General features: G+C 45.1%; 1 protein-coding gene across 1 annotated transcript; it reads left to right on the forward strand.

Moving 5' to 3' along the window:
• On the forward strand, window positions 1–23,900 carry NR1D2 (nuclear receptor subfamily 1 group D member 2). Its single transcript, XM_036397093.2, has 8 exons — window positions 1–262; window positions 3,617–3,877; window positions 5,821–5,909; window positions 6,731–6,875; window positions 8,460–9,076; window positions 12,295–12,480; window positions 16,250–16,460; window positions 20,848–23,900. Exons 1-8 carry the CDS (start codon window positions 247–249, stop codon window positions 21,042–21,044), a joined length of 1,722 nt encoding a protein of 573 aa, XP_036252986.1. The 5' UTR covers window positions 1–246; the 3' UTR covers window positions 21,045–23,900.
• Window positions 23,901–23,903: the final 3 nt, after the last annotated feature.

Genomic DNA, 23,903 nt, shown 5'->3' on the forward strand with positions numbered 1-23,903 from the left:
GCTTTTGTTGTAAAGGGGAGGGCGCCGCGGCGGGGACGCGCACCCGCTGCTCTGACAGGAGACAGCGCGGTCGCCTCCCTCCCTCTCTGCCAGCCAGCCTCCCGCCGGCTGCATGTAGGGCTGCGGCGGGAACACGGAGCTGGGAAGACAACGACCGAGCGGAGCCGCGCCGCGCCGACCGGAGCCGAGCCGGGCCCGGCGGAACCCAGCGCGGCGCCGCCCGTGCCCCTGCGGGAGGAGGTCGCCATGGAAGTCAGCGCGGGTAAGCGAGGCCGGCCGCTGCGGGGGGCGGCTGTGCGGGATGGTCCCGCGGGGCCGGGCGGGCGCGGGGGTGCGGGCGGGGGTCGGCCGGGGCGCGGCGGGGCGGGGGGAGCGCGGCGGGCGGCGGCGCTGCCCGGCCCCGGCCCGGCCGGCGGCCGGGACGGCCCCGCGCCGCCTCACATGGACCCGCCGGGCGAGCCATGTGCGCGCTGTGTTTACGTTCCGCGCGGCGCGCCCGCTCATTGGCCGCGCGGGGCGGTGACGCGCGCATTGCATAATAGCGGCGGGGCGGCGGCGCGGGGCGGCGAGCGGCGCGGACACGTGAGGCGCGCGGGCGGCCGCTGTTTTGGTGACCTACATTCGGGGCGGCGGCGGCGGTGGCGGGGGCGCGCCGGGGACACGTGGGGCCGCGCCGCAGCTGCGGCGCCGGGCGGCCCCGCCCCCGCGGCTCCGCCCCCGCCGCGGTGGAGAGCGCGGGGGGGTCCGGGGGGGCCGGCGGCGCGGTGCGGGGGAGTGCGCGGGGTCGCGGGGGGACACGCGGTGCGGCCGTGTGCGGCGGCGGCGGCACGCGGCCCGTCCCGAGGCGCGGGGGTGGTGTTGTGTAACGGGGAGGGGGCGGCCCGGGGGCAGCGCAGGGCGGGCCCGGCTCTTCCAGCCCCGGCGCCGCGTGACCGCGGCAGGGAAAAGCCGCAGCCCCGGTGCGGTGGAATGGGGTGAGGCGGGAGGGCGGCTGCGGGCACGGCGACCGCGCTCCCTTCCCGCTTTGTTAGCCAGGGAGATCGGGGGTGCCCGCCGGGGAGCCCCTGCAGCCGCAGCGCCCCGGGAGCCGGTTGGATCGCCCGGGCAGTTCGCCGCCTGCTTGGCGCCCCTGCGGCGTTACCGCTTGCCAGATCTGTGTTAATGGAACACCAGCAGGTTGCGGTGCCCCCCGCCCCCTCCCTAAAGTAAATCCCGCCAGGTAGAGCCCAAAGGGTCCTTGTCACCGAGCCGGCGGTGCCGCCGCAGCAGTAGCGCGGCTCCGCGTAGCCCAAAGGATTCATTTCACCACCCTCCGGCAGGTGGGTTCCCTAGGAAAATCCCGGGCAGTTCACAGAACCGGGGCTGCCTCCCCCACCGAGCAGCCCGGTACCTCCTTTCTGCGGAGTGCCGGCATCCCTGTGCACGTGTACGTGCTCCGTGTCTGTGCTCTTTGTTCTGACATGTCACCCTGTGCTCTGCGTGAGAGTCAACTTTTGACTGCTGACCAAACAAAAGCAGGGTTCACAGGGAAGTGTAATTTCTAAAATAACAGAAAGTACGAGGAATTGCGAGAGCATGCCAAGCTCTCTAGGGTGCCAGAGCAGCCCCAGCTCTCTGGAGCTCCTCCATCTCTAAGGAGAAGAGGGGTGAAACTGCCCCACAGGCACGCACTTTCTGTGCTCCTCTGTGACATTGGCCCTACCCTTGAGGGAAAAGAGCATCTCTTTTACGAGCAGGGTTTAAAGATAATGGGGCGCGGTGGCAGCGTGGAGAAACGTGGAGCTCCCTGCAGGGGCTGGCTGTGCTTGCGTGTCCCGATCTGCCCCTGCCGATAAGGATGGCGCCTGCTGGGAAGCCCGGTGCCTCCCTTGGGCCTGGTGAACAGTGAGCTTTGCCCTGGCACCTGGCAGAGACGCGTGCGCCGCTGGGGGATGGCACAGACCTTTGTCAAACAGGTGGTGCCTCAGCCCAGCACGGGTGCCTGATGATGCCTTGCTTCTCATGCCCTGGCTGAACTCATGACCCCCCCTCCTCCCCCCGCCTTGCCAATCCTCCTTTCTCCGAAAACCTGATCCGGAATGCGTGCTATGCTGTGTGCAGGGTTTCTTAAAAAAAATAAATAAATCTGCGCGGGACCAGCCCGTGTGGCAGGGTGCAGGGACACTGCTGTCTGGGAACGTGAGCAGAGTCTGTCTGTCCTGCACGTGTCACATGGCCCCTTAGTCTGACTTCTGCTCCCAGGCAGCTCTGCCAGGAGCTCCTGGGCTGCGTGCTCTTTAGGGAACCCTCCTGCCAAGGGTTTCCTTGGTAGAAAAAAATGAAATGTTGAAGAGGAAGTGGGCCAGTTTTGCTGCTGCAGAGGCGCTAAGAGGACCGTTATGTCTAATAAAAGTACGGAAAATTTATTTGTAAGTCAGAATTGGTCCCTGCAAGAAGTGGTGTTTCCAGGGTTGTATAATACCACTGCTTTTATCTGTGAGGAGGGTATGGCTGATGTAAGATGCTACAGGCTCTGCCTGCCTTGCCAGTTCAATTGATCAAGGATTCTACAGACACCAGTGCTTTTCTCATCCAAAGGAAAGCAGTGCATGGCCCTTTTAAAGTTTGGAATTCTTACTGGTGTGTGGGGTTCCTTGCTGCAGTGTCCTGAGTCATCAGTGAAGAGAGTCTACTGAGCAATAGAGGCATAAAATGTAGAACATACTGAGTGTAATTTATTTAAACAGTTTCACGGCTATGGCTTTTGAAATTCTTGAGTGAAATATCAAATGTTTTTATGTTGACTTTTGAAATGCTGAGTCTTGGAGACAAACTCATATGAAGTGCAAACAATTTCTCTTGCTTACGAGCAAGAAGAAGGAGCCTGTGAAAAGCCAGAACTGCTCCCAGGTCTGCCTGAGGACAAAAAGCTGTTTCATAGGAGGGATTCTCAAGTGTGTCAGATTGCAAGACGCGGCAGGACAGAGGCTGTTTGCAAATAGCAGCCTGGCAGTCGGAGTTCAGCTGCTGCTAGAAAGGCTACAGAGGCTTGCAGTTGGACAAATGGCGTTCAGTAGGCTAACCAGACTGCAGTGCTATTTCCTTCCCTTGCCCCCTTCCCTTCTGCATCATGAGCACCTCCCAGCCCTTCCTTTCTGTGCCTCTGGCGTGTAGCCTGCATGAAGTCTTTCTCTGTGCCCTATTTCTGTCCCTAACCTAGCTTGTTTGCATTCTGCCTCCACAGCGCTGTAAGATCCTGTCTTGGCTCTGGCTCCAGATGAGCTCTGCTCAGAGGGTGGCCAGGGAAACCCTCTCTGGGTCACTCCGTGCCCTGTCCCTGCTGCCCCATCCTTCCAGCACCATGGCTTGTTGCTCCATCTTTTGGTTATGCCATTTCATCCTGGCCTGGACCAGAGGAGGCTGATAGGATGGGAGAAGGGGATGAGGCAGACTGGGAGGTCAGCGGTAGAAAACGAATGGAGACAAACGAGCTTGAGGGAGAGAGGGAGGGCAAGGAGTGCTCCCAGGAGCACGTAATGGCTGATCTGGTGGTGCTGGGTCACGGCGTGGCTCACATGGCAGCGGTGCATGTCTGCTGGTTATGTCACTACATGCTGCCTTTTTTTTCTTGCCTTAGGGGGTGTGATAGCTTACATCAGCTCTTCGAGCTCGGCATCTAGCCCAGCCTCATGTCACAGCGAGAGCTCAGACAGCGGTTTCCAGTCGTCCTCTTCGCCTGTTCCATCTCCTCCAAACAGCTCCTCCTCGGAAAGCGGATGCAATGGCCGGAGCAGTGAAGGCTCTGACGGGGCACCCAAGAGCGATCGGCTGGAGGAGACTATTAAAACAAACCAGTCGAGTGTTGCTGGTTTGACAAAAGGCCATAATGGAGTCACAAGTATGTTTGGTGCCAGTTCCTGAAAACACCATTTTCCCCTTCTGTGTTACAGCCCCGTGTGTTACAACCAGGTCTCCCTTTGGCTTGTGGTGTAGGAGCATAGCAAAGCCTCCATGTTTGTCTTCTGGCATTATGTGTGTGGTAATGCATAAGGTATTGCCATACAAATGCTCATACGATGGGGGTCCCATTGCTGCCAACCTCAAACAGCCCATAAATACAGTCCAGCTTTACTTCAAATTGTCACAAGTGAAAACTGATCTTAGGAAAATCAAACAGTCGGTTAAAAAGAAGTGATGAAGTAAAGGTGATCTAATCAGAAATTGCCTTCAGGAGTATTTATGGAGCTGTCTTGGAAATCTAGTTTTTCTGTTCTCTCATACCCTGTCCCCTGCCCCTTCACCTTCCTTCCCCCCACCAGCTGTGAGGAACAAAATAAATTACCCAAGCGTAATACTTTTATAGCTGTGGGTGGAACAGTTATCTTTTTGATTCCAAGTCATAATTCTGTGGATGTGAAAAAAATACTCATAAACTGGAGCTAAAGAATGGCCTTTTAAAATGCATACAACAATCCTATCTCTACATATTTACTTCACACTTCTTTTGGTAATCAGAAAAGATCAGTGATAGAGAAGTATATTTGAACAGTTTTGGAAGGGCAAGATTCAAAATAAATATTGGAATGAGTGATTGAGCAAACAGCTATAATTTAGTCTTTTGGAGGCTGAATTCTTTTACTGGCAGAACTGTTTTATTGTTTTGGATTGTTATGAAGCTAGAATAACTGTCTAATAGTTCTACCTCAAATAGGGGTTTTATTGTTGCGTTGTTGTTTGGGTATTTTTTTAAGTATTCCTACCTTAAGTTTTTAGTAAGAACCTTTACTTAAAAATTCTTAAGTAACTAGATTTTTGGTGTCAGGACAGAGGTTCCTGGAATGAAACCTGTTGTAAATTGTTCAGATAGATAGATAACTTTTTTAGCTCAGTACTAACTGTGTTAAAAATAAAAAAAGAAAAAGTTGCTGTTTGGCTCTTTTTCTTTTTGAAAACCTTAAAAAAAAGGTTTTAGTTCCACTTTACAAATGAAATCCAAATGTCAAATAAGTTACTCTGCTGGTAGAGTATGTTTCTGTGGGAGTATTTCCAGCTGTCTCTGTTGGATTAAGGTAACTTTGTGGTTACTGAAATCACTGGTAAAATTCCCATTGGCTTCAGTGAAACCCATGTTAGACCAGCACTTAGGACTTGCAAAAAATTTTATTGACAAGCTGAAATAAAATAGCCGGGGAGAAACTTAAAAAACCCAAACCATGAGCATTTTTATGGGATTGAGAAGGTATTTTCAAGTTCAAGTGTGCAAGCCATTCTGGATATGCACTCAAATGAGTGGTCTCTACACATGTAGATATGGCTGAGTTACCCTAAATTGTTATCAGATAGGTACAGTGTATATCCAGTGTTGAATATATTCTAAAGTGTCCTTTAGTATTTCTGGTTTTTAAGAAAAAGTGTTTATTCTCTGTTGGGGAAACTGTAGCCTTTCATAGGCTTTCTTGTCCTGATGGAAAAAACAGATTGAGCCTGAACTTTGGTGGCCTAGTTAACTGAATGGTCCTTTTAAAAGTGCTTAAATGTAAGCAGACTTTCTTTTTCTGTAAGCTGAGTGCAGTGCTACTCTGACAGCCCAGTGAATGTGTGCTTTCTCCCTATTTGTTTGAGTGCTTCGTGTTTGTCCTCTTTTCCCCCCACCCTTGCACTGGTACCTTCTGAACTGTTTAGGGGGTTTGTACATTCATGTTGTCTGTTCTTCTGCTGTATTTTTTCATGCGTTGAACTGACCTGACATATTTCAATTTAAGTCCAGGTTTTAAAAGCTGGAAACGTGTTCCTGCAGTTGTCACTGGTTTCTATATCCTTGACTTTTTTGTTTGATTCTAGAATTTAATGGCATGGTTCTTCTTTGCAAAGTCTGTGGAGATGTCGCTTCAGGATTTCATTATGGTGTTCATGCCTGTGAGGGCTGCAAGGTGAGCTATATTTCTGCTCACCTTTCTGCTGGTGAAATGCTCAAGTTCTCCCCATAGGGGAAAAAGGGGTGATACTGCCAAAACAGATATTGGTATAGTTCTCCGTTAAATATGAGAAATTGCAGAAGTTGTAGGGAACAGGCAAACCACTTAGGAGTATACAGCATTTTCCAGACTCTGCAGTACTTTCTGTTCCCACCCCTTGTCCAATCCTGCCTGACTTGGAGCGCACAGCAGAGAGCAAGAACTGGAAGCAGAGGTGGTAAGGACCATGTCACGCAAGACATGTGCATGTTAATGGCATTAAGAGATAGTGGGTGTGAGTTGTCACCTGGGCTGGGACACAGAACAAAACAGCTTTGGAAAAGCAATTCTTTACCACAAGGAAAGCCAGAACTACATATGTATTTTCGTAATCTGTAACATTGCAAACTGCAGAGATGGAAGTCAAAATAAGTTATTTTGACTCCCACCTTTGCACTTGATGTCATAGTTGTTTGAGAGCATGTCTTAGGAACTGTTGGTACAGCAATAGGGATAATATTGGAGATACTCTGCTCTTAGGTGCTGACTCTGCAGGGAACAACTTAGCATCTTCTGTAATTAGAAATCATAACTAGTTCACATTACATACAGATCACACACAAAGGGGAATTAAGTCATGAGGAGTACCAAGTTCTTTAAAATCTCTTGGGGCTGATGGCTCTGAAGCTGCTGATGCGATGCAGTGAGGTTTACCGTGCTCGCAGAGACATGAATCTTGATGGAAGGGTTTGACATGTGCTGTAATGATAGTTGTGGGGTTTTTTGCTTGTTTACAGGGTTTTTTCAGAAGAAGCATTCAGCAAAACATCCAGTATAAGAAGTGCTTGAAGAATAACAACTGTTCTATAATGAGAATGAATAGGAACAGATGCCAGCAGTGTCGTTTCAAAAAATGCCTCTCTGTTGGGATGTCGAGAGATGGTACGTTCCTGTGCTGAGCAGGGATCCTCTGAGAGGGAATCTGCTGCCCACCTCAAAAACAATTGCTGAGGGTCTTAATGGCAGATAATGCAGCCAAGCACTAGTGTTAAGGAGAAGTTCCCTGTCCGAGAGCATGTAGTTCAGCTTGCCTTCTTGCTCCATGAGTGTCCTGGGCTGGTGAGGTGGTACTGCAGGCAGCTGCAGAGCTGACCTCTGCCTGTGGAGCTGATGCAGTGGGATGTGCTGCAGTGGCCTGCTAGGGGGGATGGTTGTAACAAGTGTCTCAATTTTGGTTTAATGTTAAGACTTACAGCTGTATCCTACCTGAATCTGAACAAGACTCATATTTTTCTTTTTTTTTGTCTTTGTTTTTTTTTCTATTTTCTTTTGTTACTATTGCTTTTTCAATGAAAGGGAATTCTGCCCAACCTGATAGCTTTAGAGTAGTCACCATAGAGCCTAAAGAGTTAGCTTTGGGTGCATAGGATGAGCATGTATCTGCTCTTTTTTTTTTCTTTCTTTCTTTTCTTAGAGGGAGAGGAAAGGCAAGGAGGAAATGTTGATATTGGTCTGTGTCTCTGACCACCTTGCTTGCTGTCCACTCCTTAAGCCGTTTTAATAAATAATGCTGAAAGTGTAGTTCATTTGTCTGCTACAACTTACTGCCACAACCAGAACTCTTCCTTCTGTTTCACTTTTAAATTTTCTCTGGGTGTTTATTTCACAAGAACTAGGAATCTCGGGCTGTTAATAATTTAGTGGGTGGAGTGCCAGAACTTATTTTAAATAATTGTTCCGAGTTCTTGTTATGCATAGGAGTTATTTCATCCCCTAGGCACTTGTTTGCGCACAAGGTTGCACCTGCTTTAATGAAAGAGACTTAGTTACATTAATGATGGACTACTGCATAATTACATCAGTCGAAACTGGTTATAAGCCCTTGTGCAGCTGCGGTTGGACAGGGTGGTAGAGGCAGTTGTAGATTCCCTAGGACAGGGTCAAAAGTGCTGCAGCCACAATGATGCCCATCCCCTTGCCAGCAGAAAGTGTCCTTGTCAAGGCAAAGTTACCAAGAAAATTTCCCAAGGTAAGCTTCAAGCATTGATTCTCTTGTTTTGGTAAGTTACGTAATTGGTCCGTGAGGACCTGTCTTGTAGGACTTCTATGCAAAGATGATATGAACTGTGTTTACATTCAGCTAATTATCAGCTCATGAAGGTGTGCTGATTTAATAAAGACACTTTTGCAGTTAACACAACTATGTGTATAATGCATAACCATTGTTTGAGGCAAAGGGGGAAAAGGCATGGCAGACTGTGTTCCTTAGAGCTGCCTTCTCCCTAAACAGTGGCATACATTTGTATTCATGCCAGTCCTATGCCCCAAAAGCTCTTTGATTCACTGGTAATACCCAAGCTGTAGTATTGGTGAGAGCAGTTAAAATCTTGCCTTAAAATGCAGGATTTTTTGTTGGTGTGTGTTATTTTGCATGTGCATGCTAACACTTTCAGGACTGACTTTTTTCTTTTTTTCTTTCTTTTTTTTCTCCCCTTTCCACCACTATCCGTTTCTCCACCTCGGTAGCTGTTCGATTTGGCCGTATTCCCAAACGTGAAAAACAGAGGATGTTGATTGAAATGCAGAGTGCCATGAAAACCATGATGAACAGTCAGTTCAGTGGTCACTTGCCCAGCGAAGCGTTGGCAGAACATCAAGACCAAGCACCTCAAGAAGATCTTTCCTCCAAGCCCAAACAAGAGCGAGAAACCATCAAAAGCCCTTCTCCCCCTCCTAGTGCTGACATGGCAAAGGAGGAGGTGATCGGCATGGTCACCAGGGCCCACAAAGACACTTTCATGTACAACCAAGAACAGTCCCAAAACCCAGCAGAGATGATGCAGCCCCAGAGTGGGGAGAGGGTGTCAAAGAGCACTGAGCAGTACATCCTGAGCAGCGAGCACTGTGTTGGTGGCCTCGGTGGCCCTCAGTACCCTGACAGGGAGCAGCACCTTGGTGGACAGTACAAAGGGAGAAGCACAATGCATTATCCAAGTGCGCACCCTGTGTGCTTCACAAACAGCCACTGCATGAACTTCACCAGTGGTTACACTCAGCGAATGTGTGAGAGGATCCCAGAAGATGGCTTTTCTCCAAACAAGAACGCCACTTACTCTTGCAGCACTGGAGGAAGAATGCATCTGGTATATTGATATCAATTGTTTGATTTGACTTAGCTGTTGGTGGGTGTGATCCAGCTGTGACTCAATAGTCAGTGAAGCGGCACGCAGTTAGCACAACTGCTGAAACTTTAAAGGGTGACACAAGTTTAATAGTGCAAATTGTGATGAAGGACAAAAATGGCTCAAGGTGTGAAGGATTGGAAATCGTACTACTAATGGGGTTTCTTGGCTTGGTTTTTAGCTAACTGAAAGTAAAATAACATCAAAGATTATTGGCTGAAAAAAGTCATGGGTTTTTTATGTGACTTGTCTTTAAAATGAAAACAGGAGTTAATAAATTCCCCTTTTCACTTGATCCTTTTGAAGACGTTACTTTCAAATAATCTATACGGTCAGAGGTATTGTATTTTCTTTAAGGGTTTTAAGAGCAAATTTCTGGGGTCGAACCCCAGGGCTAGGATTTTAAGCCAGTCTACAGGCCTTACTATGGGCTCTAAAATCTCTGTTGCAGGGTAGACTGCTTTTTTGGTGATTTTTTTGATTTGTTTTGTTTTAATGAGGCCCACAGGCTGTGCATCCTTTTCACTGTAGAACATGTTCAGATCTGAACAGAGCCAGGAGGAAGATGCACAGTTAAACTATTAGGGAGAAGTTCAGGGTCTTCTCTGTAGTACTTAGGCAAGTGAGGCTCTGGACATGCTTCTGGGTACCTTAGATGACTTTGCTAGAGCATTTTCTCACTTAATTACTTACAAGGGTGCTTCCTGGTTTTATGCATATGGGTGTTGGTTTGGTTTGGTTGGGGTTTTTTTTTTTGCCTTTGCTTAACAGGTCCCTCTCATTTGCCTTGCACCTGCTGTTTCTCTGCCATTCAGGCAACCAGTTCTGTAAGCCCCTTAAAATAGATTGTCCTTCTCTTTATCGCTGGAGCCTGGGATGAGAGAACATAACATCCTCGTTCTCATCCTGCGCTCCTGGTGTGAAGCGCGAGCCCCTGACCTTTCTGATGTACTTGAGCTGCCAGCGTTTTTCTGCCTCCTACTTTGTGAAGATCCTTCACATATTCTTGAAGACCCCCTAAAGGTCTCCGCAGTAAAGGTGTTTATTTTGATGCTGCATTTCTATGGGGGCTTTTTTGGTTTTTTGGTTTTTTCTTAAAAAAAATAAGATCTTTTTGTCTATTGCATATATAGACCATGCCATCCCTAGCAGGGTCTGACCTTAATTGCAGACTCCAGGCACTGCAGCATAGCAAATAATAATTCCCAGCCTTTTCTTCCTTGCAGGGAAAGTATGTGGTGTCACTACAACGGCATTCTTGGCACTCCTGAGAAGCAGAGGTTAAGCCTGTCAGTATGGGCGGGCAGGGAGTGGTGCTGCCTTGCAGAGACTCAACCAGTCAGTTTGACCTGTGCATGGCAGCTGCAGGCAGGAGTTAATCAGTGATGAAGAGACAAAACCATATCCAGCAGAGCACTGCAGCTCCCCCTCCCCGCCCCACATCCCTGATATGAATGAGGGTTCTGCCCAAGAACTCAGTGAGTTCAGAATCTGACCAAAATGAGTCATCAGCAATAAGGGCAAATAATTAGGCTCTGAACCTGTATGGAGACAGATGTTCAGGGGTTTGGTCATTTTTACTCAATATCCCTGTAACCAGAAAAGCAGAACAGGTCATTCCTGAAGAGGTTCCTCTGAAGAGAACTGGTGACTGTACAAGCTGACCACTGCTTCCATAGGAAGCCTGTCAGAGTTCACGGAGTGCCTGAATGGCACTCTTAGGCATATGATTTAGTTTTAGGTGGTTCTAAAAGGAGCACGGAGTTGGACTCAATCCTTTTGGGTCTCCTCTAATTTGAAATATTCTGGTTCTTGGCCTGAGGTCTATCAAGAGACCACAGACACAATGCACTGGGTGTGGAAGTGGTAGTTTCCCCTTGGGACTGAGTGCCTGTGGGTAAGGGTATGCTGTTGTAGAATGAGAAATTAAGGTGATTTTTGTGTCCATTACAGATCAGGGTACTGAACCAGAGATTCCTTATTTTTTGAAAGTGCTGTATTTATAACAGTACCTATGTGTGAACCATTGCAATATCACAGGCAGAGCAGTGGTTGGCATCTGCTGTCCTTCTGGTTGTGTGCCTAGACTTTTTCTTTTGCCAAAATATTATAGTCTTGTAATCTTAGGACCTCCCACGCAAAGAATTGCTCGGCAATTACCGTATTCAAGATGCCCTGAAAAAACAGCACAGCTCTGAGGAATTGCTAATCTATTTCACTGTTTTCTCTTTGTTTTGCTGACATTATGTAGGATTACATACACCATTTAGTATACTTGTGAGGAATACTTAAAAGGAATTTTTGTCCTTGATGGTGACAGGTGAAATGAATATTAAAAGGTTTAAGCTTCATTAAAAGATGTAAATTTTAGAAGCTAGAACTGAAAATATCGCAGAGCTTCTGGTTGACTCTTGCAGAGGGAATTTATTGGCAGTCAGCCCTGACTGATATGTCTGATCTCAGTGTAATGGATTCAGACTTTCCTACAAAAAATTGCTGTATATTTGTATAAAAGAAAGAGCATTTTGTCATCTTGTGACTGAGAAATACTGGAATACAAGTTCCTTGGTGTTCTCCTTTCTGCAAGTAAAAGCAAACTTGCAGAAGAGGGTTATCCTTGTAATGAGGGTGTAAACCTGTGACTCAGGAAACCAAGGCTCGCTTTCTTGCTCTGGTGTTGAGCAACCAAGGCATCTTTGTCGCCTTGACTGAAGCACTTCAGTTGCCTGCAGAACAAGAAAGATAGGAGAATGAATGTCGTAGTGACTGTGAGATTGCAACTGATTGATTGTGAAATTGCAATTTACTGTGAAATTACAGGGATAATACAAGTAAAGGGAAATTCAGATGTCAGAGCAGATCAGTTGAGATCAGGGAAGAATAGCTTAACCTTGGTTGTGTCAGGTCTTTTGCAGTACACAATGTTGTAGTTTCCAGAGTTAACGAATTTATAAACAGATTGCTAAAAATTCCATGGATTTTTTTGTTTGTTTTAAAGCAAGGGGAAGAAATACAGTTTCTTTGGGAACTGATTGATGAATACTGATCTCTTTTTTTTCTCCATGTCATTATCGCAGACTTTTGTTGAATAATAAACATGTTTCTCTTGAGTATTTGTCAGTATTTGGAATGATGATACCTTTAAAAGTTGTTTTCTGTTTGTGTTTTGCAAACATCAGGTCTGCCCAATGAGTAAGACTCCTCATGTGGACCCAAACAAGTCTGGCCATGAAATCTGGGAAGAGTTTTCCATGAGTTTTACTCCTGCAGTAAAGGAAGTGGTGGAATTTGCCAAGCGCATCCCAGGTTTCCGAGACCTCTCCCAGCATGACCAGGTCAATCTTCTGAAGGCTGGGACCTTTGAGGTGAGACCACTGTGTGTGTATTGCAAACCTGACAAGCTGTGCATCAATCTGACCTGTACAAACAGAGCCAAATAGAACTGGGGTGCATCAGGTGAAACCACCTTGTTCATGGATGCTCTGAGGTGATGGTGTCCGAGGGATCTGTTTGGTCAGACTTTGGTGGCCTGTCCTTCTTCCACTGAGCTCAAAACTGCTCAGCCCTTCTACTCTTCCCTCCTTCCTGGACATTAATAAATGCATAATTATGGGTTTCTAGCTACCTTTGCTTACTCTGGGGAGCTGTACTGCATCTGGAAGGGTGGATAGGTTAGAAAGCTGTCTACTGACTTACAAGTTTTGTCAAGGAATGTGTTTACTGCTCTGCATGTCCTTCCTTGTGCCACTCTGCTTCCTGCAAAAGCCAGAGTATCCAATCCTGACCAGTCACCACTTAGGTGGCAACTTGGGAGTGTCTGAAGCACCCATGTCCAATGCAGTAACAATGGTAAATACGTGTACTGCTGCAGCTCTGTAGGTGCTGTGTGCCAGCTGCAGCCTGACTTACTCTAGACTAATCCCACTAGGTCCTCGTGGTTAATTGCATCCACTTGTGGTCATGACGTATATGTGAATTAGTGGTATTAATTTGGAAATGATACCACAGAGCTTGGTGCTGTTTTATAATTAGTGACCTTCACTAGATGACCTTTACATCATGTTTTAGTTGCCCTTCCAGACCCTTGTGTCTGCTGGAGACCGTACACATTTCATAAATATTCAAGTGTGAAATTTGAGTAGAGAGAACACATTTCATAAATATTCAAATGTGAAATTTGAATAGAGAGGGTCAGAGGAGCCGAAGTCCCAAGTATTTGGTGTTACTGTGCTTTTTTGGGGAGTGTAACATTGGTGATGCCTTTGCTCTTGTTCACATGATTTACTCTTTCAAAGAGAGATGCTGGATTTTATATTTACCTGAAATGAAGTAATTTCTTGTGTGATGTGTTGGGTCTTCTGTCTGCATTTATACAGCTCAGTTCTAAAATGGATAATTGTTGGGTTGGAAGATACAAGTTATACAGGAAGACTTGTTGCCTGGAGTCTATTAATTTTCTTGTTTCCTTCATTTTGCTGTCATGTATTTTTTTCTGTTATACTTATTCTTTTAATATTCATCTACAACTCCTGTAGTGAAAGGACTGTATTTTTACTTCTTCGCTACTTTCACCTTTCACAAAAATGTTGGTTCCTTCCTCTGCAAAGGAGGAGGAGAGTGAAAAATTTGGCTTGAACTGTCCCTATAATGTAAAGGCAAACCTTCATGTTTTGCAAGTAAAACATTTTGTCTTGGCCTTGCTTCCCCTGAAGCTTTTCTCAGGCCTCACTCCTATGCTTTTTTTGCCGGTTTACAAGCACTGCTGATAAGGAGGTTTCTGTATCCAGGGGAATTAGTAATAATGTATGGCTGCATGCTTGTCACTTTTCACTTATTTATAAGAAACATTAATGATTCCTGTTAGTGAGCTACAACTTGCAGTTAAAGGCCTATGTGGCATCTTAGCAACAGGAAAAAAAAAAGGTAGGGCTGCAGAACAGTGGAAAAAAAATCCACCACAGGATTAACGAAACCATTGCGATAGAGGCAGAAGCATCTTGAAAGCCTGGTGCATCCAAGGTCATTTCTGTCTTCTGGGTAACTGAGCCAGGATATTCCAATGTCTGCATGTTAATAGAAGAACCTGAGTGAAAGTGCTGCCTCCAGGTCTGGTGTGGCTGGCTTGGCACTGCTTCTTAGCGGGTCATATTCGAGGAGTGCCTGTTCCTGTGAGGGTAAGAGGACACATGGAGGCAATGTTGGTGCAGAAGCTGCACAGCTATATTTATATTCACACACACGCAAGCTGTAAAGGTCTCTCAGAACTGGGAGTACTGGGGAGCTCAGTGTATCGTGGTGGCATTTGCATGGCTTCCTTTGAGAGCCAGCTCAGAAGCAGCACTGAGCCTAAAATAAGGAACTCGACTGGTTTTGAGTGGGCCCTTCTCCACCTCCCCTCCACATGTAGTTGATGGTAGAGCTAACAAGGCCCTTGGATCCCTTTGAGTAGTGACTCAGATTTGACTATAGCTGCTAGGGACATGATCAAGCAACCTCCCCGAGTGGAGATTTTTATGTGCCTGTGTTCCTGTGGTCAGGTGATAGGATTGATCAGGTGTGTCCTCAGCGTGCATCCCATTGAAGTGAAATGGGATGAATCAATCCTGTGCTATGCCATAGTCCAAACTGTTCTTCTTTGTTTAGAATGGTTGCATTGAAATAGGTGAGGTCTTTACCTTAGGATAAGTCAGCACAACTTTATGGGCTTCAGTTTTGAATATCAGCACTAATCCTGGTTGCTCCTGTTATTTAAAGATGTTTCTAAAGCCCAGTTCTATAGGGAGAATACCGTTTTGAACTGAAAGGTTGCTGGATACCTGGTGGGTCTGTGCTAATGCACGAGTTCAGCTTTGTCTGCCTGCCCTTTGCCTGTTTCTGTTGTATTCTGATGGCTTCTGCATCTGGGTTTCTGCACTCTAGTTAATATCATCAAAGGACAGATAGCTTAGCTGACAAAAGTGAATAGTACGTAGCGCTCCTGTGTCCATTAAGGTTGCTGCATGTTGTTTGGCTCATTAAATTTAGGAGCAGGTCGTGTAATGTGCATGAACAGTGTTTGAATTCTCAAATATTTTTGTTTGTTCTGAACACTCCTTTCTTTAAGCTTGTCAAAGGTACTAGTCTTTGAAAGCCTGGTTCTCCTCTCACCTGTAGTAAACATTTGAATTCATGCAGTTAGTAGGGCAAATGAGAAGAGACAACTGTCACACCAAGAGATTACAGTGAGTCTGAAGTTTTAACCAGTGCCAGTTAGTTCATTTTCTTCAAATAAGAAAGTTGTTCTGTGCAACTTAAACCTTGAAAATGTAAATAAGGTTATTGAACATGAGCAAATGAAACTCTACAAGCCATTCCAGAGGGAAACATTTCACAGTACAACTGAGAAACCACAAGAGAAATTTCAGCCCAAAGGGGTAAGTTTAGCACACCTCAACTGCTCCAGCCCAGGTGCTTGTACTAAAGGGGTATTCCCAGTTGCAGCGCAGACCAGGTGCCATCTCAAGCTGTGCTTCCCCTGTCTCTTAAAAGCTCTACATGTGGCTCCTTTCTAGCAGAGCTCATTAACTAACATTCCTGTGGGTACAGTGATGTGGCATGGTACTTTTCCAAAGAATGCCTAGAGGGCCCGATCATCAGGTGGTGTAAATCAGCATTGTTTCCATAGAGCTGCTCCACTTTATGCCAAGTGAGAATCTGGTTCAGTACCTTTATTTTGCTCCTCATGAGTGTTGGCAAGAAAACATTTCTTTTAATGCTCTGTGTGCCTTTGGCTGTTGTGTGGCTTAAGCAAGTTGTCCTACTGGCATATTTAAGAATGACATGGTCTGTGTGGCTCAGGCTGTCTGAGGCTTAAATTTTAATTTTCCTGCCTTTCATATGCTGTAGCCCCTCCCCTGCATCCACTCCCTAATTTTGTCACTTGTTTGTTTCTCTCAGATTACGGGGCCAGAGCTTGCACTGTGTTTTGCAGCTCAATAGCATGCTGACAGTTTCTGTACAGAATGCTTTTAGAATGGTTAATGAGACACTTTGAATGATGTTAAAAGGTTTAATTTTTTCTTTGGCTTTTCTACAAATGCACCTCCATTTATCTGGTTTTCTTGTTCTTTTTTTTCTTCGTTTTTCTTTCTCCAGGTTTTAATGGTACGATTTGCATCTTTGTTTGATGCAAAGGAACGTACTGTCACCTTCCTGAGTGGCAAGAAGTACAGTGTGGATGACTTGCATTCAATGGGAGCTGGTGATCTGCTCAACTCAATGTTTGAATTTAGTGAGAAACTAAATGCCCTGCAACTTAGTGATGAGGAGATGAGTTTGTTTACAGCGGTTGTCCTGGTATCTGCTGGTAAGGAGAGAAAGTTACCTTGCACCTTTGCCAAAAATTGAGTGTGACTATTAAAAGTTTTCTGTAAAATGTATACCTTGTTATTTCATGTATAAGTGCAGTTGAGTAGGTTTTAAGGTACTAGGAGCCTGTAATGTACTTTCTAAGATACCTAGTGTTTCTAATATTACCTTAAAAAAAAGGTGACAATGGGCTTATGTTTTCTACTGCTTCTATGTAATGCAAAAACAAATAGCTGCTCCATGGCCATTTAGATGCTATTTGTCTGGCTTCTCTAAGTTTCACAGGACAGGCATCACTGAAATTACTCCTGACTTGCACAGCATAAGTCTTTGGATAAGGTGGTATTTTTGCTTCCCAGTGCTGTCATTTAAGTCTATTGCGTATTTTACTTAAGTCTAAATCCACCAGTTTGATCTCTGCCTATGTCAGCAAGAAAGCCCCATCATCTGCATCGTGACTTCTTTCCACTAAAGGCCTGCCAATCCACTGACATCTTCACCGGCCTCCTATCTTGTTTCAGTCCCTGGATAGACAGAACACCCTGGCTCAGATTCAAAGAAGGATTAAGCACCTACTTCTGTAGTATTATCTCAAGCCTCAAATTAGGCACATTAGCTCTGCATATAATGCCTGGAATGCAAGATGCAGAATCCCTGCTTGCTGGGGAAGAAGCTCTCCTAGGGGTAGGTAGCAGGAATGCTCGCAGTGCCCACTTAGACAGCGAGGCAGCAGCTGGGGAGCAGTGAACTCCTTGAACAAGGGCACCTCTTTCACATGAGCAATTTAGACCCACGTGTTACCAAGGAGGGGCACCCAGGCATGGTGCTGTAGGCACGTGAGGCCTCTGTAACAAGGTAGGACAGTTCAGGCTAATAGCTTTGCCCATAGCTGAGCTGAAATGTGACAGCACAGGACAGGGCAGCTGTCGCTTCTTCAGGTTGTGAGCCATGATGATGAGCAGAGGGTAGCACAGAATTAGCAAGCTTCAAGAGCCAGAACAAATGGCAGTGTGAAGGAAGCATGGCTCTATGATCTGAAGGAAGCATGGAATCTGTTAACGAAAATGTTCAGATAACAGAGAGAAACCTGAGGTCTTAGTTGCCTTTCCAGACTCTGGAAATTCTTGACAAGAACTGCAGGGAGCCTTTAAAATAAGGACTGACAACCAGGTCTCTTTTCTTCTTGAGCACTCTAACTAGGCTTACACCAGTTCTTCTTGCTTGCTCAGCTCCTGGGTCCTAGAATATCTCAATCTCTGTGCCACCTGTTTTCAGTCTAAGTGGCTGTATCTGTTCTGTTAAATGTGCTTCCAGCACAGTGCCATCTCCCCAGCCTTTAATGCGCTGTGCTGATTGCCAGCTCCCAGCAGGGGTTAGCTGAGGGATGGCATGTAACATGTGCAGCATGTGGTGTCAGCCATGCAGCAGGACAAAGAGAAGGTGTTTGGCATTCAGGCTTCTTGCAGTTGCTGAGGGTTTTTCAGATTGTATTTTGGATATTATTGCTGTCGATCTTAGCTGCCTCATGATCTGATCTGCAGTCTGATCACAGCCTTCCTGGACATCTTCACAAAATTTTGTAGAGTTTTATAAAGTACAGCTTTATTAGCCAATGTTGGGGCTGTATTCCAGACACAAGGCTAACCCTGATGATAAATGTGAGTTCAAAAATTTTCAGAGCAACTTTTCTCTGTTACATGAGACTGGATTGAAATGCTGCAGTTGTTACTTTGCACAAGTGAGTAAATGAGCAGGCTTTGTGCTCAGGCAGGTAGTGAAGAACAGAAGTGGCCTCAGCAGAGTTCCTGGGGAAGATGCTTACAGTGAGAGGGATTGCCAGGAAGAGAACTTGCCTGTAGAGCTGAAGGATTGTGGGCATGTGTTGATTAAACAGATCTTGAAAGACAGATCCCTGCATCCCACTCTTTGAGGAGTAGTGTAACCAAAAAAGTAATTTCCTATAAGGGGAGGTGGTGCTTCATTGGAGATGAAGAGTTGGAAGAACAGGATCAGAGAGAATGACATTGGGATGCAGGCAAAGGGAAAAGTGCCATGTAAGAAATGTAAGAAGGACTGGAAGTGGAAGAAAAAGGCCATTATGACTTCTTCATCAGAATGAAGGTTATTCAAGAGAAGACTGAAAGGGAGCTAGGAGTCAGGATTTACATCAGTTCCAAAAGCAGAAGGGAGTGTGACTGTTGAATGCTTAGGTGATCCACAATATAAAGTACCATGCTGCACTAATTAAAGATCTTTTTAAAGACTTTTAGTTGATTAAAACTAAGAAAAAAACAAAACCCACCAATGGAAAAAGAAATGAAGTCTCTAAATACTGCTAGTTAGGAGATTGCTTGTGAGAAACATCTCCACTTAACACTGGATGAATAACCACTCTTAGGAGTAGTATTTAGAATGTACAGAAGAAGCAGGGGTGGTAGTAGCAAGGACTTTGTAACTCTGTACATCCTCTCCTTCCCATGTCATATGGCAAAGGAAGAAAAAGCAGGCTCACACTTGGGTGGTGCTGAGGAATTATCTTGGTACTGTTCCAGAACTAAAAGAATGCTTCACCTCTGGCTTCAGTTGGCTGGATGTGTTGAAGATGGAGGAGAGGTAGCAAGGTGGATCATGGCCACTGGAGGAGGAAAAAGCAGGGTGGAAGCAAAGCTGAAGGAATGTGGTTTGTGCAGGTCTAGAGAGCAGATAATCCCTTAACTAAGGGTCTTGCTTTGTGGTAGAAGAATATGAAGTACACACCCTCTATTATTCTCCCTTGCTAGCATAATACTAAAATCTTCTGCTGGCCACTGGGAGTGACTGGAAGTGACTGAGAGGGGGTAGAAAGACTTGGAGTAATTGAAATGAGGAGGCTACAGTAACTCACCCGGGCCAGCCAGGAAAGGCTGGGCTGCATTCTTCCACCTTCAGAGGCAAGGCAGTGCTATTCTCACTGTCCAGAGCTCTTGTGGAACTCTGTTGGGCATGTTCTGTGCAAATGTCACTGTACCTGCTCAGAATAGAGCAAAGCTTTTGCAGAGCAGGGGACAAGCAGGAGAGATCATTTAATAAATAAAGGCAGAGAGATTTCTCCTCACTCATGTTCTCTTGGGACAGCAGCCGTCAAACCTATTGGACAATGTTCACAGAAAAGTGGAATGTGTGCTAATAAAAATTGTTTAATAGTAACCAGAGCTCCTAATTGTAGAATATTCTGGAACAATCTTCCTAAAGGAACAAAACGCACGTAACTGCTTCAAGATGCATCCTTAATTGGATTATGTAATCATTTTCCCTATAGCAGTAGGGAACTGCACTGAGTAGTCCAGGGGGACTTCCTAGCCTGTTCACCTGAGCAATCTGATGGGATTGGCACTGACAGCAGAAGGAAGGGATTCCCACTCTGTAGGATCTGACTCAGTGTTACTCCAGAAAGCTGTTGTCATTCCACGTCCCAGTTCTGCAAAGTGCTTAAGTACATGTACACATCAAAGCACATTTCTGTTTGTGCCAGTCACTCGGCTGTCTGTGTGCCCTGCTGAATTTACATAGTGTTTAAGAAAAGAAGCTACAGCTTGGAAAAAAAAAAAAACAGCTACTGTGCATGATTATGTGGTGAGATGTTTTACTTAAAAATTCATCCTTTCAAGCCGCTTACTGAGGTTCCACCTAATGATACCAAGTGTGTTCAGCTTAAATACAGCTCTCTTGAAAGCAGTGCTTCAGGTGTGGTGGGAGTGCAGTATGTGAGAACATAATATTTGTCTTGATGTTGACATTCTTCTTTTCCTCAGCTGGGAATATTTGGGTGCATCATGTTTCATTTTTTTAAGTGCTTCAGAACACACTTGGAAATAGTGCCCAGTCATATGAAGGGTTGTACTCCCTTTGCCCCTGAGAATTCCATTGTGCAGATAACAACTGTGGCTTGTCCAGAGTGGGATTTCCTCCTCAAACCTTCAGTTTAAGTTTAGGATTCTATCTATATCTAGCCTTAAGAAACGTTTGAAATTTTTACTTTCACGCACCCTGTCTTTTTCCTTGGGTTGAAAGTTGTGATTCAGCAACATATTTAAACATTTGCTTCAATCTGTCATCCTCTGGAAACATGGGTTAGGGATCACAGAAATAGTGATTGAATGCTGCCAGTTTGGCATGAACTTAGTACTTTGAAAAGTTAATGCTAAATAACCTTTGAAAGACCTTTGGGGTGTGATTTAAAACTTCTGGCATAAGTATCTGATTTTTCTTGTGCTTGTTAATTTAGTAAGGGATTCTTGCCCTGGTTTTATGTTGCAGGCTACATCTGTTCAATCAAGTTTTTTTTCCCCCTACCCTCCTGTTTTTTAAATTTCTCTCTCTCCCTCTCACCCTGCCCTTTTGTTTAGATCGCTCTGGAATAGAAAATGTCAATTCTGTGGAGGCACTTCAGGAAACACTAATCCGTGCATTAAGGACCTTAATTATGAAAAATCACCCAAACGAAGCCTCTATTTTCACAAAACTTCTTTTGAAATTACCTGACTTGCGTTCCTTAAACAACATGCACTCTGAAGAACTGCTGGCCTTTAAAGTTCACCCATAGGCCTTTAGGTCTCATTTGTACTTGGACTTGCCTCGTGTTAAACTGTTTTGTGCTAAAGTATGTATTTATACAGTTGTACCACTTGTTGGAGAGAGTTCACAGACTGTGAACAGTTGATAGCTGTCCCATAACCATGCAATAAAGCTTTGGCAGGTGCTTTCAGCTGGCGGCGGCGCAGCCTTTGGAATCCTGCACGGCACCCAGGCCAGCTGTGCCCACTCCTGCAGGAGAGGCTGCGGTGAGCCCGAGTGAATATGGACTCTTCTTTCATCTAGGAAAAAGAACCACCACCGCCCTCTCACCTAAACTGAATGCAGAGTAGTTGTGTATGTGCTTATGGAGCGTGGAATGGGGTGGGAACAATCCTGTGCTAATAGGAAAATGGAAGAGCTGATTTAATTGGTCTTTCACTTATCTAATAGATGTATGTCTGTGTCTCTTGATAACTCACTCATGGTTTCACTGTTGTTATTCCATTAAACCCGATGGAATGGTTTCAGCCTGCACCAACTCTTCACTGAGCGTGTGTTCATGCCATGTGTATATAATATAAATAGTTAAGTAGTGAGTGTTTATGGCTATATAAAGTACAGAGTTGTGTGTATATATGTGTATGTATATAAATAGTTCTATACATAAAGTATACATATAATTTCTTCACAATATTTTAAACTGTGAAGGAATTTAAACTTAAAACAGAAGGTGATCTATGGAAAGAACCAAATAGATGCACTTTGCATATTGCTGAACTAATTATCTGAGCATTTTTTAGAAAACATCGAATTTGCATTAATATGCTGTGTTTGTTAATTTAAAAAAAAAAAAGCAACAACCAAGAGTGGCACTAAAGAGGCAGAGTCAGATTCAACTTCCAGAAGGGTTTTGTAGAGAATCTCAAGCAGAGATGGTTGGTTGTGGCACTAATGAGATGGATTGTCCATTGCCACTGAGGTTCTTGTGTTTTGATAAAGGTTAAATAAGCACCAGATGCTCTTCAAAAACTTCAGCACAGCCAGAAAGAAACTGTCAGATTAATAGCAACGTCTGTCAGAAAAAGAAAAAATGGGAAAAATGTATCCATGGTTGCATTCGGGTGTATGTGTGTTCTGTGACTGTTTATTTCTTGCAATACATCATTTTGCTGCTTCATTGCTAAATGAGAATTGAAAACAGAAATGTGAGATTCCCCATGTCTTTTCCCCGTCTGGGCTTTGTGGTTCCCATGCCTGTTCTTCTGGAGCTCTCCATTGGTGTGTGTGCATGTGAGCGTGTGTGATGTGCAGAGAAGGTGCATTAGATGGTCTGGATTGTTTTGTTTTTTTTTTCCTTAAAAAAACACCACAAAAACCAACCAAATAAATGGGACTTTTTTTTTGTTGTTTATGCCAGTAGCAAATTACAGGGCAGATCCACAAGGCATAAGATTCTGCTGCTTTTCCATCTAGGAAAGCAGCTCTCTATGGGTTTTTTTCCATTTGTAGCAGGACCTGGCACCAGAAAAGAGAGACTAAAAGAAGTCAAAGCAGTTGTGTTATTTACGTTTATGTTTTGCTAATGTGGGAAGAAGATGCTCCATCACCCTAGTTCAGTTAACTTGCCTTAGAGGTAGCCCTCAGGGGTCTGTAGTGTTTGGCTACTCTTGGGAGAGCGGCTGCTCCTGGCAGTCAGGGCCAGGATGGAGGGAGCCCCCAGCCTGCAGAGCTCCTGCCTGCACCACGGTGGGTTGAGAGGAGTCTTCCTGCCTGTGGTGGAGCTGCAGCAGAAGCAGACCCGTGCCTGCTGCTCAGCATCAGGATCTGGGATGGGAAGAGGGAGGGCTCACATGCTGCCATGCTCCCCTGGCCCTTGGGCTGGGGATTCCACCTCAGACAGGAGGAAGGGGCTGAGAGTGGGCAGGGCAAGTGCTTGGTAAGAGGTGGGGAGAATTCAGCTGTAGCCTTGGCTGAGGAGCAGAAGCGCCCACCCTTTCCCCTGGCAGGGCTGTCCTGCTTCAAGCTGCTTTAACCACTGGGTAATGGCCCTTTCATACATAACAGTTTTGCTACCCAAATGTTCTATCAGGGCATATTGTCCTAATTTCTGTTAACAGTCTGCATCCTACAGTATTATTTGTTTGAGAGCTTCACTGAATTATGCATCGAACCATTCAGACTTTAGAGAGGACACAGTCACATGGTTTTTGTTGTTTATTTGCTGAAATGACTTCTTTGTAGACCCCATTTCAAACATGGAAAGTACAGTTAGCCCTTGGTTGTTTCGGGAGGGAAGAAGGCTTCTTACAGAGATTGCCACCCTACAGCTGTGTTTTGTTGTGTTTTGTTTTATTTCTTTTTCTTCTTAAAACTGTATTATTAAGCCTTTAGGAATGTATAACCAGGACTGAGTAATTACTGCTTATTAAATTTTTTTAGTTAGAATGACCATGTATGCCTATAGATAGATATTCTAACTTGTGCAATTTCATTTGAAATAATCTTCCTGTACATAATGGAAAAACTCACATAACAGAAAAAAAAAAAAAAAGCCCCAAACAGATTGACTGAACAAAAAGCTGATTAAAGTATGGTTCAAAAATGACCCATGTATTACAAACCCTAGCTGGACTCTTAGAAGAAAATCTAAACTCATTGTGTTAGCTGTGTATTGTGAGCTCTTCTTTTACTGTGTCACTGGTTATACACTTGTTAAATGCTGAGATAATAGGCTTCATGCCAGGCATTTGAGTACTGTAGATTGGGTCATTGCTGAAAGATTAATGTACTGTATGACTTAAATGAAATTTTTATTCTTGATTTTATTCTTGATTTTGTTCTTGTTTTAAAAGATTAAATATGGGCATTATGTCAGCAAGCTAAACTT

Source organism: Molothrus ater, chromosome 1 (assembly GCF_012460135.2).
Source record: "Molothrus ater isolate BHLD 08-10-18 breed brown headed cowbird chromosome 1, BPBGC_Mater_1.1, whole genome shotgun sequence".
NCBI classification, from domain to species: domain Eukaryota; kingdom Metazoa; phylum Chordata; class Aves; order Passeriformes; family Icteridae; genus Molothrus; species Molothrus ater.

What these genes read in the sequence shown, in the direction of transcription:
- NR1D2 (XM_036397093.2), top strand. An exon ending in ATGCCTGTGAGGGCTGCAAG is followed by an intron (nt 5,910 to 6,730) that starts GTGAGCTATATT and finishes GCTTGTTTACAG; the next exon opens with GGTTTTTTCAGAAGAAGCAT. An exon ending in CTGGAGGAAGAATGCATCTG is followed by an intron (nt 9,077 to 12,294) that starts GTATATTGATAT and finishes TGCAAACATCAG; the next exon opens with GTCTGCCCAATGAGTAAGAC.